Source organism: Arachis hypogaea, chromosome 11, assembly GCF_003086295.3.
Source record: "Arachis hypogaea cultivar Tifrunner chromosome 11, arahy.Tifrunner.gnm2.J5K5, whole genome shotgun sequence".
Lineage (NCBI taxonomy): Eukaryota > Viridiplantae > Streptophyta > Magnoliopsida > Fabales > Fabaceae > Arachis > Arachis hypogaea.
Window position 1 is genome coordinate 139,698,524 of NC_092046.1, and position 18,063 is coordinate 139,716,586.

Below are 18,063 nucleotides of genomic sequence, written 5' to 3' on the forward strand. Positions count from 1 at the left end.
TGACTGATTTGCTAGAACATTGTCATCGCTAATTAATTTGTGACAAATTAGCGAGAAAATTTTTTCCGCTCTTTTTTAGCTACAAAAGCCAATCTGCGAGAAACAAACTTACTCGTAAATCTCTCGCTAATCAGTCGCTTTTCTCAAGTTCGGGTATTTTGTGACCGCTCATTAATTTTGTCGTTAGTGCGTCATTAATTCCACGCAAGTTAGTGACGAATTAGTGATAAAAAATATTTCTCGCAAAAATTCGTCGCTAATTTGTCAAATTCTTGTAGTGGTAAGGGTGACTGGACATTTAAAAATTCTCGAAAATAGTACCCCCATTAAGCGATTTGATATATATATATAGGGGCGGAAGTACATAAAATTAAAGGGGGACAATGGCCCCCAAAATTTTAATTTTTATTTAAAAAAAAAATAGTCTAGTCCCTCCTTGTTTTATTTCCCAGCTCCCCCCTCTCTTTTTGTTCCATAACTTTCCCAGCCCCCTTTTAATTCATATAAAAAACCCAGCCTAATAACCCATTTTCCATCCCCTTTTTTTATTTTCCAACCTCTCCTCAATCCTCCCATTTTGTTGGTACAACCAGTCTCCCCCTTCCCGCCTTGGCGCCTTCACTTTCTAAAATTTCAGGTAACAACTTTTCCTATTTTTCTTCATCTTTATCTCTTTAATCTTCTTATCTTTTACCTCTTTGACTCTTATTTTATTTTATTTTTTTTTTGCAGATTAAAAAAAAAGATAGTAGTTCAACAAGTGATTCTTCACTCCTCTTTCTCAAAAAAGGTTCTATTTTTATTTTTTTTATTTCAAGAAAATTATTGAACTAAATCAACTAATAATAAAGAGACATAGTCATACAAAAATAGAACAAATGAATTGTATTTAATCTAGCATTGACTCTACCAGTGTCTACAGCAACAACAGAAAGAGCTTTTTTAGCAATGAAAATTGTTAAGACAAGACTCCGAAGTAAGATGGCTGATGAATTTCTTGCAGACAATTTGGTCATCTATATAGAAAAAGAATTAGCAGCTATTTTCGACACAAATTTAATTATAGATGATTTTGAAAATAGAAAAAATCGTCGAATAGCCTTTTCATGATACAAAACTGTAAGTGGTAATTTTTATATATTATTGTCTTACTTTGATTGAGATTATATATATATATTTCTTTTTAATTTTATCAATAGAAATAGTAATATAAAATATTTTTAGTAAATTATATATATAGAAAAAGCTATACATAGACTCGTGGGGATGCGCGTCAAGGGACAGTCCAAAGGTTTAGCAAACCGGACTTGTGGGTTGGCTTGATAACCGACAGATGAGACTCATCAGTCATAGAGCAGGCATTCATCATATGCATCTATGTGACATTGTTTGGGTGTGCATATTGTACTTGGTTTGCCTATGTGAATAATTCTGTCTAATTGCTAATTGCTCTACTTGATGTAACTGCTTGATTGTGCTTGAACATCCTTACTTGTGTTTGTGACTGAAATTGGTTGAGTTATAGTGAATTGAATGTTGATTGAGTTGTTTGGGTCTGAAGCCATGTTTGGTTTGTGTTGTGGTTTAGTAAAGTATGAAGTACCAAGCTGGTTCAGCATAGACTTAATGAACTCATGCTTGGAATAGGTTGGTCATTCATACTGTTAGAAAACTTTTTAAATTTTTGGTGGTTAAACCATCGATTTTCAAAGGATTCATAAGACAACGATAATCACTGAGTTTGAAAACGATTTTCTTATTAAATATCTTCTTATGACAATTTTGAAAACTCTGTGGTGAGACCATGTGGTTAGGTTCTCATCCCCCTACAACTTTATCTTTTCAAGAGAAGACGGATGACGAGGCTCACGAAGAGTTTTATTGCATTTTGTTTATTCGATGTTATTGTTTTAGTTATTATTTATTTATCCCTCTCCATCATTATTATATTTTTGTAAGAGGGACAGGAATTGTATGTTTTGTATGTATGTTATATTCATAAGCTATTTATGTAAGAACTTTTGTATATATGTATATGCTTGTTTGTTTTCAAGATAAAGTATTTTTCCGACTTTTCAAAGAGAACAGCGCTACGGTTTCGAATCAAAGGCTCCTATTTTATTATTGAGTATATGAAGTCACCGTAATACTTCTTTCTTATCAGATTGGCGCAGCCGAAAGCGTGACATTTTGGTAGTGAGAGTGTTACATATTTGGTGGTGGTAAAGATGCTGATGGTGGTGGTAAAAGTGATAGTGGTGGAGGGTATTTTTGTCCATAAAAGTTAAAAGGACGATTCAATACGAAATAAAACGTTTAGGATGATTCTAAATCAAAAGTTACATCAGGGACGGTTTCGATTCTGACCCTCAACGTTAGGGATCAAAACAATACTTATCCCTAAATCTTAATATTAGGATAATCATCCGTACACCTAGTGAATTGAACATCCGATATATCCATTATTTATATTGTTTAGTATTTTCATTGTCTACCTATATACTTTTCCTTTTTGAATTATCTTAATTAGATGTGCTTTAATAGATTATAATTTTAAATTATTTTAATATTTTTTAATTGATAATTATATTTAATAATTTATATCATAATTTTTTTATATTTTATTTTTATTTTTTATTTTATAATATATAATCTATATATAAAATATGAGTTATATAATAAAAATTATTAAAATATTTTTAATTCAATATCAATAATTTTATATGCATAATATTTATAGTTTCAGACATATAACATCGATCCATAATTCACAAATTGAAATTGATTTATTATTGTTTATTATTTATTTTGCAAGTTATAAATCAACCGTTTTTTTTATGTTTTTTACTTTTAATAAATTGAGAGTAACAAATTTGAGATTTAGAATTTTTTTATAAAATAAGTTGTAGTAATTTAAAAAATACTTTTTTAAGATTAATGATATAAGGATTTAAGATTTTTATTTAAAATAAAAATTGTATAATTGTGAATGTAATAAGTTAATAATAACGGTTAGATTTTTGGAATTTAATTTTCATAAAATTTAAATTGATTTTAGTATAATTAAATAAAAAAAATGTTTATAAAAAAATTAATTGTATCAATTAATTAAAGAAGAGTGATCCATATTTTTTTATAATTGAGAATGTTAATTAAGTAGGGAGTCACTCTGATAAATACGTCTAGAATGTCTTTTTTTAAAGATATTTTTTAATAATTAAAATTTAACATATATAATCGATTAAATTGTGTTATTTTTGTCAAAATTAGGTCAGACAAATTAATTTGACCGAAAAATAGTGAATCAAAATTTGAATCGGTCTAAATTAATATTATTTTTTATAAAAAATAACTACAATACTTATCATAGGGTTAGGATTTAGAGTTTTCAAAATATATATATATATATATATATATATATATATATATATATATATATATAATAGGGCCATTTTAGTTATATTTTATAATAAAGATATTGTACTAATTTTTTATAAAAAATATTAATTTATACCAATTGAAAATTTAATTTATTAATTTTTTGGCTAAACTGATTTATTTGGTCTAATTTTAATAAAAATAACATAATTTAATTGATTGTATGTGTTAAATTTAAAAGACATCTTAAAAAAAATGTTTTTAACATTTTTATCTAAAGTGACTTCGAATTAAGTATATACATTTTTATATATTATTTATGATTTTTTTGTCTTAGTAGCATTACTTACTCTTTTTGTAAGCTCTTGTAAGCTCTCTAACTAGTTACATTGTTAATGTATGCAGATAGCACTGTCGGGTATATTGGAAATCAAGCGAGTGAAGCTAAGCACAAGAGTGCGATTAAGAAAGACGAACACGGAACATTGGTGTCAGCAAACAGCGTGGGAATATACCACGACCACTTCTACATTTACCATCTTGACCTTGACATTGACGGCGTGGAGAACTCTTTTGGGCAGACTAACTTGAAGACGGTTAGAGTAACAGACGGAAGCTCCAAGAGGAAGAGTTATTGGACCGTTGACACCAAAACTGCCAACACCGAATCGGACGGCAACATGAAAACTTCCCAATAATGCCATTGTTGAGCACCGGATTTGAGCTGAGGCCAACCAATTTCTTTGAGAGGAATCCAGTTCTTGTGACCCTCACTCCCAATGATGTTACATGGCCTGGCTGCCCCAAGTAGGATTGAAGAAGCACATGCTAATTGAAGATCTCAATTACCGTGCTAGCTATAGAGCCTAGGAACACATTGTTATGGAGAAAAGGGTGAAATCTTGTTTGTTTCTTTGTTTTGCATGGGCAATTAGGTATTTTTTAAATATTATTCTTTATTCAATCTTAAGAGGAGATAGAGAATAAAAAATAAGTAATTTTTTTGATTTTTTGAATAACTAATATATAAAAGTAGATATTTAAATTTGGAATTTTTGTAAGTAGACAATGATTTTTGTAAATAATAATATGAACAATGAGTAATTGAATACTCCACTCCAAATTACCTCTTAAACCTTAATATTAGATAATTATCTGCACACCTAATGAATTGAACATCCAGTTAATACATGAGTAAATCGAATAAAAAAAAACAACCATCCAATTAAAAATAATAAATATTATCATCTGTATACCTATTAAATTGGAGATATATCTATTATTTACATTATTTATTATTTTCATTGTCTACTTATACTTTTCTTTAAATTTATTAAATAATAATAAATTCTTAAAAAACCAGACTAAAAACTGAAAATTAAAGAATAACTAGCATTTTAAAGAATAACGCTTACTTAATAAAATACTCTAAACTGAACCTTATCCTTTTCGAATTGAGGTATTTTATAAAATATTGTTTCTCTTAAAAGGTCATGTGTTTATGTGATTTTAGAGATTAAATTGTCAATATCATCACTAAATTGGTGGTTTATACTTCAATGGTCATGCATATCCTCCAAAATAAGCTTTTAAATTCTAATACGAAAAAAGTTTGGTAACAAAAATTTTTGAGCTAAAATTTTTTATAATTTACTTTATTTATATAACTTAATAATAGTTTTATTTTTAACTTCATTCTCCTATCAATTCACTTATTATATTCTTATCAGCTCTATTTATTAATAACATTAATTATAATATCATATCCCTTACTATTAGGCATTCTTATAATCAATACTTAATATTTTTTTTATGATTTGATTTTTATATTTAAGAATATAATAAAGACTAATAATAATTATAAAGAATGGTAATGATAATTTGTATTAAATAAGTTAATTGTAATTGATTTTTTATTTTTGTTAAATCATTTATCATCATTCAATGGAGATACAAAATCTAAAAGCTATTCTAATATGGTTTTGTTTCTGTTAATTCAATTATTTTCATTTAAAATTCACAACTCTAATACTATTGCAAGCACAATTAGAAATTTAGAATAGGCCAAGGAATTTTACAAGAAGTCATCTTTATCATTACAAATAGTATGGCGATTGAATTCGACCTTAATACGGTACCTTTGGTAGAAGGTGCTAATGAAGAATTTGAACAACAAACGGACTCACCCGATGAGGTTGTTGTCAGTCAACCAATTTTTGAGAATATGAAAAATCACACTAGTTTTGATGAGGTATGATAATAAACTGATTTTTTTTGTGTGTTTTTATGTGTATTTATAATTATATTGTACTACTATATTCATACACATAACATTCATATGTTCATATACATAACATCCATAATTACATACAACTAACATTTAAAAATTAAATTCATGTTTATTAGATATTATTACATCCATACACGTATTATTTTTTAGTTATTGCATAAGTAACTATAAAGTTAAAACAAATGTTTTTAAATTTTATCATAATTGAATTTAAAAAAAATGTCAAATTCTTAAATTAATTTATTCAATTGATAAATTTAATCATAATATCCATAAATTCATACATATAATATCCATAATTTCATATTAATAACATCCATAATTTATACTCATAATATTCATAATTTCATACCTATACCTATGATGTCTATAATTAATAAATTTTTATAGTTAATATTATCAAATTTTAAACTATACGTCTTATTGTATTCTTCAAATTATCTCATATGTACATTAGTATAGGTCATGGTTTTAATTATTTTAATATTTTTATTTAATATTCATATGTATGTTTATTTATTGATTTTAATATGACGAGTTAATAATTATTTTTAAAAAATTATTTTTAAATTTTTGTTTATATTTTATATTTTATTTTTTAATAGTCTATATGTAAAATATAAGTTGTATAATAAAAGTTGTTAAAAATTTTTAATTTAACTTTCATAATTTTTACAGAAAATTATTGCATTTAATGGATAATAATGTGATTGAGAAATATTAAGAATTTGATTTGAGAGAAACTAAAATTGATTTTGGAAAGAATATTAATGACTCCAAACATATAGCAAAATGATAAATAATAAAAAAGTGTATGTCACTAACTTATCAAAAAAAATAAAATTTTTAGATGACTTGTAATTATTCTTTGCTACCTAGCATCACTCTGCTAATAAATGTATGTTGCGTAAGCATAACCGATAAGGCAATTACCATCAACAAATACATACATCATCAGCTAGTTCACGGAAACTTCTTAAACCAATTGGCTTCCAGAGTTTACTTGTTACATTATTTAACTATTCATAAAATTACGACTTTGAAACCTTCAAATTTCAAAGTCACCGAGAACAAGTTTCAATTGAAGTATGTGAAGCCTTGATAATGATCATAACTTCTTTGCTAAGTTTACTCCTCCAACTCAAATCCTTCTTGCTCCTTCTTTGCTTTGATAATGTTGGTTCTTCTTCTTAAACTACTTGCATTCTTGGTAGTAAATATATGGAGTTTGTTAACGCGTTTGATCTTCAACACGATCGCTCACACCATCGTGCTTTTGATCCAAAGTCTCAAAGAATCTGGTGAGGGCTCACAAGGAATATTTCAACAAGTTGCAGAAGTCACTAAGGCATGTTTGGATTTCATCCTCAAGCAGATGGTGAATTCAATAAGTTATCTAATTTCTAAAGCATTCGGTATTCTCAAAGATAGCGTTGCAGGGTCAGTGGCGGTTACCGGATCCGTGGCTGGAGGACTTGGAGAGAAACTTAAAGAGTCACTGGTGAAACAGGTTCAAGAGCTAATTAAGCAAATTGCAAACATGGTTTCTAATATGGTTACTGATTTGTGGAATAATTACAAGGATGCTGTCGGATATGTTGCAGAGAATGTTTGAATCTTCATTGTGCTTCTAGGATTTGTCCTTTTGTTACAGTAGAATTAGATATCCTTTAAATATTATTTTTTATTTAGTTTTTTAAAAAAATAAATAATAAATAATTGTTTTGATTTTTTAAACATTAAAACTAAATATTTAAATTTATTAAATAATAATAAATCCTTAAAAAAATTGACAAAAATTAAAAGTTAAATAACAACTAAGAAAGAATAATTACTGCCTTGTACGCACGTGCTTAATGCTTGTGTGTTTTTTTTATTGAACATGCTTAATGTCTGTGTTCGAATATACTTCACATGATTCATAATTAACAAAAAGATCATATTTCAGAAAGTGAAAATCAAAAGGGCTATGTTTTTAGGTAGCGATTGTTTTCGGGGCAAAATACGGAGATATGGATAACATTTGTTTAAAAAGTGTTTGGAAGTAGAGACATGGCTCAGGATTCGGTGGTCCAGGAAACTTTGGACTATTTAGTAGTCCAAGTAGAAAACATGTTTTTTAAGATTTTTTAACAATTGCTACATAATCTTTTAACTAATTTTAATTATAAATTGACCCTATATATTTTATATAATTATAAAAACAATTTTTTATTTTATAAATAATTAATTTATCATAAATCTATCATGTTCATTAACAATCAAATACAAAAACAACAACAATTATATCCTCCATGGATCCAAATCGATTAAAATATTACATTCGATCCGAGACGTTCCTGAGGAGTCATGAAATCGTGTTTCGCTGAAAACCAATCGATTGGACTATCAAACCAATCGATTGAAATTTAACTTAATCGATTGAATTTCAGTTTATCAATAAACAATCGATTGTATATTGCTGGTAAGCATGGTTTTGCATAAATCAATCGATTGGTCATAGTAACCAATCGATTGAACAATGAATTAAATGTAAAATTTATGTAATTCAATCGATTGCTTATGATTTTCAATCGATTGAATTCTTCCAAGGAAGCAATTCCACCAAAACAGAGAAATTGTATGCAGGGACCAGCTTGTGCTTACAGTGGCAGCAGCACTGTTGTAAAGCCAATGAGAGGGAACAGTTTGTAGTAGTTGTAAAAAAGAAGCTCTTCAAATATAATATACTGAGTGGCAATTCCACTCAATTGCACTTGTTAATTCGATTCTTGCTGAGCATTATTGATCGGATTTGAGACATTCACTTGAGCATAAGGTTATTTCTGGAGCTATATGTTATCTCTTATTTTATTTTAGTATGAGCGCTTCTTGTATCTGATTCTGCATGTTTTGTGGTTGTGGATATGTGTCTGAGAGAACTCTCACTCAATCCCCCGTCTCCTCTATTTGTGTCAGATTTGCAGAGTACTCATGGACTCTGAAATCCTGTTATATTCATGAGTGGACAGTGGATATATTGTCTTCGAGACAGTTTTTTATACTTTTATGTCCACTCTTTCACGAAGGACAATGATAGACACGGGATTTGGAAGAGTGGATACGGACAATTTTATAAATTTTGTTTTCTTTTTTTTCCACTATTACCCCTTCTTATTTTTTCTATTGCGTTGTTCAGAGATACTTTTTTCTTTCCTGTTCTTCCTCTATCTCTTTTTTTTTTTTTCAGGTACTCTCTCCTTTTTGTAGAATTTTTTTATTAGGGGTAGATAATTTTTTTCTTTTTATCGTTTTACTTCAATACCATTTTAACCTTATATTATATTATTTGATTTGTAATAAAAATAATAACAAAAATTATTAATCTTAAAACTTTTAAAAGATAAATATTAGCAAAAGTAAAATTGATCTTTTAAAATGCTAAAAAATAATTTATAAATTGTAATTGATTTTATATAATTTAAAAAAAAATCAGTTTTTTATAAAGAAAAATCAGTTTTTAGATAAAAAAATAGTTTTTTTAAATAAAAATATATTTTTATATGCAAAAACTAATTGTTTTTTCATGTAAAAATAGATTTTTTTTAAAATTAATTTTTATTTAAAATTAATTTGGCTTATTAACTTAAACAAAATTTTTTATTAATCAAACTCAAATTTATTTTTTTTGTTAATCTTAACCATATGTATTCCTACATATTAATAATAAATTTTAAAATAAAATAATTATATTTATAAATTTTATTTTAATATAAATACTAATATATTTTTTTATTAAAATTTTTTACCTCTTCAAATATTTTTTTCAAGTTTCGTCTGTACTCCTACATACTCTCATTTTTTATTAAATTAATTTGTATTGATGTAGAAAATTTGGAATCACAGGACTATTTTAGTCATTTCATATAATATTTTAGTCTTGTCCATGTGTATCCAAACATAATACTAGACATTACATTAGTGTCTTGTCCATCGTATCCAAACACAATACACAAAGAATAATTTTTAATGTCTCTGTCCTATTGTCTCCATTTCAATGTCATGTTCTGTTTCTAAAGCCAAACACAGCCTTATTGATGTTTGGTTTTGGTGTTTCAATTCGTACACTTTAGAATCCAATTACACTATTGATGTTAGGCCTAAGCCCACACACATTTCTAGTTGCCGAAAATAAAAAAGACTACTTTGCGTCTTTGCCCCTGCTACTTAATAGTTGGCTACGCGGTTTAGTTGGTTAGGAAAAACAACCATTTGTACCCATGAACTTTACGAACGCTGACAAAAGTACCCATTAAAGAAGGAAACTAACGTTGTATCCATCAAAGATGGAGTCCGTACGACAAAAGTAGCCAAATCCTAAATTTATGTTGACTTTTTAATAAAATTCCAGAATTACCCCACCATTATCTTCAACCCCTCCTCTCTTCTTTCCCAAATCTCAAACACCTCTATTACCTAAAAATCCTAATCTCAATACCTAAAAACCCCAAATTATCATTTTCCTAACCCTAATCTCAATACCCCTTTTAACAAATTTCAACCCTCTCTTTATTCTTTTCATCAATTTTACCACCTCCTTCACCAACACGTGTTGATGGTGTATTGAGTTTGTGCTTCCCCACTGCCGCCGGCAGAGCCTTCTCCTCCTCCTGCTGTAACTTCCGGCTGAGAGCAGTTTTGGAAGAGGTAGTCTCCCGATGAGTTGGCACCGTAATCATAATGATGATCGGCGAAGGAGTGTCCACCGAGGAAGTTCTCGAGCTTGGGTTGTTGGTAATGGTGATGGTGGTTGTTGTCGACATTGTTATTGTTGTTGCATGAAGTTTCCAATAGCAGGTTTTGGTTGATGTAGTTATTCTCCTTCCAATCTATGATGATAAAGAAAAATTAAAAAAAAAAAAGAGTAATTTGTAATAATAATAGAGAAATTAAAAGAGAAAAGAAATTATTAAACCTTGATGAGTAGAAAGGTGATGATGATTGTTGAAGGGTTCTTGATAGATGGAAAAAGGAGGGAGGTTGAGAGTAGTAGCGGCATGAGTGGAAGGAGTGAGATCGAAGCAGTTTCCATCATCAGCAGCAGTTACATCATCTTGTGCAGTGGGATTGAATAGCCCAAAACGAGTTTGATGATGATGAGTAGTAGTAGTGTGTTGTTCTTGAGGGGAGAGAGAGAAACCCAACAAGTTCATTGAAGCCATAGAAGAAGAAGAAGAAGAAAGGTTAAATTGCTGAATAAAGAGAGGGTTGAAATTTGTTGAAAGGGGTATTGAGATTAGGGTTAGGAAAATGATAATTTGGGGTTTTTAGGTATTGAGATTAGGGTTTTTAGGTAATGGAGGTGTTTGAGATTTGGGAAAGAAGAGAGGAGAGGTTGAAGATAATGGTGGGGGTAATTCTGGAATTTTATTAAAAAGTCAACATAAATTTAGGATTTGGCTACTTTTGTCGTACGGACTCCATCTTTGATGGATACAACGTTAGTTTCCTTCTTTAATGGGTATTTTTGTCAGCGTTCGTAAAGTTCATGGGTACAAATGGTTGTTTTTCCAGTTGGTTATAACAACCATCCACATCGAGAAAAAAAAAAAAACGCATCTACGTACTTAGAAAAATAAATATTTAAGTAAATTTTATTATATTTATTTAAATTCAATTCAAACTAAATAAATATCTATTTTAAAATAAAAATAATTATTTACATATTTTGTAAAATAAATATCTAATAAATTTTATTATATATATTTAAATTTAATCTAAATTAAATAAACATCCACTTTAAAATAAAAATATTCATATAGGCATATACTTAGTAAAATAAACAATTCAAAGCGACAGTCCTGGAGTCGTGAACAGTCCCTTATACCTTTTTTATACACTCTGTCTTGTGTTGCAATATTTGAGAGAAACCCATCAATCGATCTCATTAGAAAGAAAAAATCAAAATAAAAAAGTGAAAGCTTGTTGCCGTCATTGATCAATAGCGTTGAATCAGCAGTAGGAAAGTGCAGAAAAATCGACAAAAAGAAAGGCAGTTCACCAAAGTGGATGGGCGGATGGGTAGGAGGTGCGTTGGGCTGAGTGCCGGAGGAGAGACGCAAGTGGAAACTTGTTGCTGTCGTTAATTAATGGTGTCGAATCAGTAGTAAAAAAGTGCGGAGAAACCGGCGAAGATAAAACCAGTCTTCACCTAAATGGATGGGCAGGTGAAAGGAAGGCGCTTTTGGCTGAGCACCACCGGAGGAGGAGGCACGTCGGGCTGACCAGCAATAGGGGTGTTCATGGATCGGATCGTATCTGCAGATCCGCAGTAAATATCCACATCCGATCCGAAAATTGCAGATACGATCCGATCCGTAAATTGATGCGGATGGGATCGCCGATATCTGCTCTACATCCGCGTATCTGATCCGCAGATCCGCACCATAATAATTAAAAAATAAATTAAATATATATATATTTGGTATTATATTTACTTGTTTTTATGTTTTAGTTAGTAATTATTATTCATATATTGTATTATTTTATTTTTGTTATTTAGAAATAGTTTGATTAAAAATATTTTAGAAATAAATAAGTTTAAAAGTATGAAAGAAATATTTTTATCGAATTTTTTTACATAGAAATATAATTAAAAAAAGAGAAGGTTTAATTATGCGGATATATCCAATATCCGATCCGATCCGATCCGCAAATGTGCGGATCGGATCGGATCGGATCCGGCACTAAAAAGCGCGCATATCATATCCGATCCGATCCGATGGAAATTGTGCGAATTGGATCGAATTTTCGGTCATATCTGATCCGATCCGATCCGCGGACACCCCTAACTAGTAAAGGCGTGTCAGGTTAAATAGCGGATGAGAAGACCATTGGGATGAATGATAGCTTGAATAAAAGAGGGTTGAGATGGAATAAAAGAGATTATTTTGTGTAACTCTAATAATTTAAATTTAAAAATTAATTATTTTAAATAAAATGTTAATTTTAATAATTAATTTAATTTTTTTTAAAATAGTTATTTACAGTTGTTTAATATTTACATTGTTCTCGTGTACCATATCTCATGTCATGTCCTCAAATAAAGGTTAAAAAAGTTTAAGGGATGTGATATTTATAGTTCCTGGATGAAAATCATACATTAGACAACCAGTTGTTTTAAGACAAATAAACAAGGTGCGGGGAAAAAAAAAACTGAATGCGGCCGAAAATTCTGAAAGCAAATTCTAGATTGGATTTTTTTCCTCCTCATTCTTGCTTTTGTCGTTTGCTCATGGAACTTTTGAGGTTCTCACAGGATCCTCGCTTGATACATGTATGTATCTCAGCTTATCCAGAGAAGAAAAATGAATAAAGAAAAGAACACTGGTGACATACCCTGTGGCATAACTGTGTTGGTGCTCAATGATGCATGCTTATCTGATCTGGTATACTATATTAGTAGCAAATTACCAATGCTTGTCATCCTCTAGTGGATGAAGAGTCAAATAGTCAGTGATTTGAACAAATGGCATACTCGGTCACCGCCACTCAAAACATCGAATTCAGTTAGTGGATAAGTTTAACTTATCTCATCCATTATCACAGAAAAATAATCCTCCAAAAAAATCAAAATTGTTGCTGTTTTTTAGTTTGATATTATCATTATGTAGTGTGTATCCAATTACAGTTCATTAGGTCATGATGGGAATATCCCTTCCTCTGTATATTTAACCTAATCTTTATAATTCATTATTCATCTATAAATATGAATCTCTCAGTGATAGAAAAGTGTAGAAAAATGAACTCATGGCATTGATCAATGATCACTAGCTCATCCCAACAGTAGAATCTTAATTATCAGCATTATCACATTAAGAATCAAACTATGTCTCATTCGCCTAATCAAGTTTCACTGCCACCACTACCTTTCATCCCTGATGAACTCATTGAAGAGATTCTCTCGAGGCTCCCTGTGAGGTCTCTTCTACAATTCAGGTGCGTATGCAAGTCATGGATGTCACTCATTTCTGACCCTTACTTCGTTAAAAAGCACCTTCAATTGTCAACACAGAGCACCAACCTCACGCGCCAGAGGATCATACTCACTGACACAACCGCAGAGTTCCACCTCAAGTCTTGCCCTTTGACTTCTCTGTTCCATAACCCATCAACCATATGCGAGGACCTTAACTACCCAGTTAAGAACAAGTTCCGCCATGACGGAATTGTTGGTTCCTGCAATGGCTTGCTATGTTTTGCAGTTAAAGGAGACTCTGTTCTTCTCTGGAACCCTTCAACTAGAGTCTCCAAGAAGTCACCACCTTTGTGTAATAACTGGAGGCCAGGGTGTTTTACCAATTTTGGCCTTGGTTATGATCAAAAGAACGATGACTACAAGGTGGTGGCTGTGTTTTGTGACCCTAATGTGTTCTTCGCTGAAACTAATGTGAAGGTATATAGCATGGCCTCAAAATCTTGGAGAAAGATTCAAGACTTCCCTCATGGTGTTACCCCCTATCAAACCTCGGGAAAATTCGTGAGTGGCACTCTCAACTGGGACGCCAATTATGCTGTTGGTAATTCAAATTCTTCTTTGTGGATCATTGTTTCATTGGATCTACACAAGGAAACATACAACGAGATTCTGCCACCTCATTATGAGAAGGAAGAATGTTCCAAACCTAGTTTGGGTACGTTAAAGGGATGTCTGTGCATGAATTATGACTACAAAAAAAGCTATTTTGTGTTGTGGCTGATGAAGGACTATGGAGTAAGAGAGTCTTGGGTAAAAATGGTGACTATTCCTTATTTGCCTAATCCTGAAGATTTTTCATATTCAGGGCCATATTGCATTTCTGATAATGGTGAAGTCTTGTTAATGTTTGAGTTTGATTTAATTTTGTATGACCCAAGAGACCAATCATTTAAGTATCCAAAAGTTCACAGTGGGAAGGGTTGGTTTGATGCAGAGGTCTATGCTGAAACGCTGCTATCACCAATCAAACATTGAGTGTGTCAAGTGTTTTAAATCGCTGCTCATATCTTATCAATCAATATTCATGTATGGTCATATTTGATGAAACCTCGATTTTATGTTGGTTGTGGGGTATGTATATCATGATCGGAGAAAACTATAGATTCAATAATAGCTTTCATTTCTACTAAGAGTTGAAGCATATGCTTTCTTGTGCATATTAAGAGTTAATAAACAATAAATATAAACAAATTTAACATTAAGGATAGAAATATTCTTAATATATAATATATAATGTGCATGTCTGAAAAAAATAAAAAAATTATATATACTTATGATAAATAAGTGAAGATTTGAATCAAAATCCTCTCTTGTTCACAAGAAGCTAATAATTTAATTTATTAATAATATATAAATAATATTTAATATTATAAAATATATAAAAAAAACTAAATATTGTATTTAAGTAAAAATAAATTTATTTTGTAGAATTATATAAGATTTGATACGGCCGTTACAAATCCGATGTCATAACTCGGCATTATATACAATAATTCGGTACTTTACGTTATAACTCGACGTTATACGTTACAATCAGACTCAACAGACTACATCCTAAAGTAAAAACGTCCGACCAGATATTATCACTTATTAAAACCTATTAACTGCTCTTCAATTCAGATGATCAATAGAAACGTAATCGACCTATTTTATCTCACCTATAAAGGTATGATATTTTATCTTCAAAGGAGAGGCTGAATTCTCAGTACTAACTTAAGCATCGGAGTGCCTTTTGCAGGTACACTCCCCCTTTGTTCATACTCTCCGTGATGTGATATCTCTCTGGACGAAGAGCTCGGATCTTTCAAGTCTATAACTCGGCGTTGAAGGAAACAACTCCGCATTGACTCTTAGACACCGAGTTACGTCCAGGTTAGTCACACAAGAACAATTGGCGTCCACCGTGGGGCCTAGAAATAAACACCCTTCTTTCTATAGGCTCCATTTCCTTCTAGTGGCTTCAAACTTACCTGCACCTTTGTTATAATAAATCATTAAGGTCCGAAAAAGGGCCGTCTATATCTATTCTCTCTTTGAATCTATATCTGATATCTCTATTCTCTGATTTATATCTAATATCTCTATTTTCTGATCTATATCTGTCGTCTCTATTTTTCAATGTATATCAATCATCTCTATTTGCTGATCTATATCTATTATCCCTGTTTGCCGATTTATATAAGTCATCTCTATTTGCCGATCTATATCTATTTTTCTGATCTATGTCTGTCATCTCTATTTGATAATTTATATCTGTCATCTCTATTTTTCGATTTATCATCTCTATTTGCCGATCTATATCTGCTTTTCTGATCTATATCTGTCATCTCTATGTTTTAATTCATATCTTATATATCTATTTGCCGAACTATATCTGTTTTTCTGATCTATATCTGTCATCTCTATTTTCTAATTTATATCAGTTATCTCTATTTGCCGATCTATATCAGTCATCTCTATTTGCCGATCTATATCTGTTTTTCTGATCAATATCTGTCATCTCTATTTGATAATTTATATCAGTCATTTCTATTTGCCGATCTATATCTGTTTTTCTGATCTATATCTGTCATCTCTATTTGCTAATTTATATCAGTCATCTCTATTTTTTGATTTTTATCTTTTATCCCTATTTGCCAATCTATATCTGTTATATCTATTTGCCGATCTATATCTGTTTTTTCTGATCTATATCTGTCATCTCTATTATCCGATCTATATATGTTATCTCTATTTGTCGATCTACATCTGTTATCTCTATTTGCCGATCTATATCTGTTATATCTATTGGCCGATTTATATCTGTTTTTCTATTTTCAAATCTATATCTATTATCTCTGTTTTCATATTTATATCAATCATTATCCGAGCTATATCAATCATTATTAGTCATTGTCAAATCTATCATCAGATCTATATCAACTATCCATTCGCGATAATTCTTCAATTCAAAGTCGCATTGTTTACACATGCGCAATCAAACACAATATTCAATCAAATCACCAAACAAAGGTGAAATAACGATAATTCTTCAATTCAAAGTCGCATCATTTACACATGCGCAATCAAACACAATCTTCAATCAATTATCCATTCGCGATAATTCTTCAATTCAAAGTCGCATCATTTACACATGCACAATCAAACTCAATCTTCAATCAAATCACCAAACAAAGGTGAACTAACGCAATATTCTCACCCAACCAATTTATTTTTATCAAAATCGTCTCAACAACTATTCAAATTAACTATTCAGTTCTATGAAAAACCCTAATCGTTGTATTTATTAAATCAACGGTTCAAAATTACATTGAAAAAACCAAAGACACAATCAAGGACAAATACTACTACACTATCCAATACACGTTAACTTCAAATAACGTCTGAAATTCAAAAGATTTTATTCCTTGTTTTAATAAAGCATCTTGAACTAGGGGCTCCAAGGCTAATCCTATGGCCGAGTTATGAACTCACTCAATGGCCGACTTATGATTCATTAAAAGCTCAACCTGCTTCATTAAAACGTATTCCCAAGCTAAGCTTGGGGCTATGATACGGCCGTTACAAATCCGATGTCATAACTCGGCATTATATACAATAACTTGGCACTTTACGTTATAACTCGGCGTTATACGTTACAATCAGACTCAACGGACTACATCCTAGAATAAAAACGTCCGACCAGACATTATCACTTATTAAAACCTATTAACTGCTCTTCAATTCAGATGATCAATAGAAACGTAACCGACCTATTTTATCTCACCTATAAAGGTATGATATTTTATCTTCAAAGGAGAGGCTGAATTCTCAGTACTAACTTAAGTATCGGAGTGCCTTTTGCAGATACACTCCCTCTTTGTTCATACTCTCCGTGACGTGATATCTCTCTGGACGAAGAGTTCGGATCGTTCAAGTCTATAGCTCAGCGTTGAAGGAAACAACTCGGCATTGACTCTGAGACACCGAATTACGTCCAGGTTAGTCACACAAGAACAAGATTGAATTGAAAAATTTAGAGTACAAATAGAGTTCAAATTGAAAAGTTTAAATCTACAAAAAAAAAATGTTTGTAAATTTAAATATATGTTTTCTAGGTTATAAATATGAGTTTAATTTTGATGCACTGAGAGTGTAAAACGTTTTATACCGTTATGTAATCATTGAATTACATTCATTATATTAGATGATCATTCACGTGATTAATATGAAAGATAATTATTTTTACTGATGTAACACTACGTAATTAGATGTACGTATAAAGTTATTTTACAATAATAATACATCAAAATTAAATTCCATGAAATATACGATGAACCGTATAAGATTGCATTGGCGGACTAGCATCAGTAGTAGCACTAGCTTCCAGTAAGTTAGC

The 18,063-nt window shown here is 30.4% G+C and overlaps 1 protein-coding gene across 1 annotated transcript; it reads left to right on the plus strand.

Moving 5' to 3' along the window:
• Window positions 1–12,946: 12,946 nt before the first annotated feature.
• LOC112723001 (F-box/kelch-repeat protein At3g23880) lies at window positions 12,947–14,815 on the plus strand. The gene has a single exon (XM_025774218.3). It carries the CDS (start codon window positions 13,536–13,538, stop codon window positions 14,658–14,660), a length of 1,125 nt encoding a protein of 374 aa, XP_025630003.1. The 5' UTR covers window positions 12,947–13,535; the 3' UTR covers window positions 14,661–14,815.
• Window positions 14,816–18,063: the final 3,248 nt, after the last annotated feature.

Coding starts and splice junctions, on each gene's coding strand:
- LOC112723001 (XM_025774218.3), top strand. CDS start 13,536: ATGTCTCATTCGCCTAATCAAGTTTCACTGCCACCACTACCTTTCATC.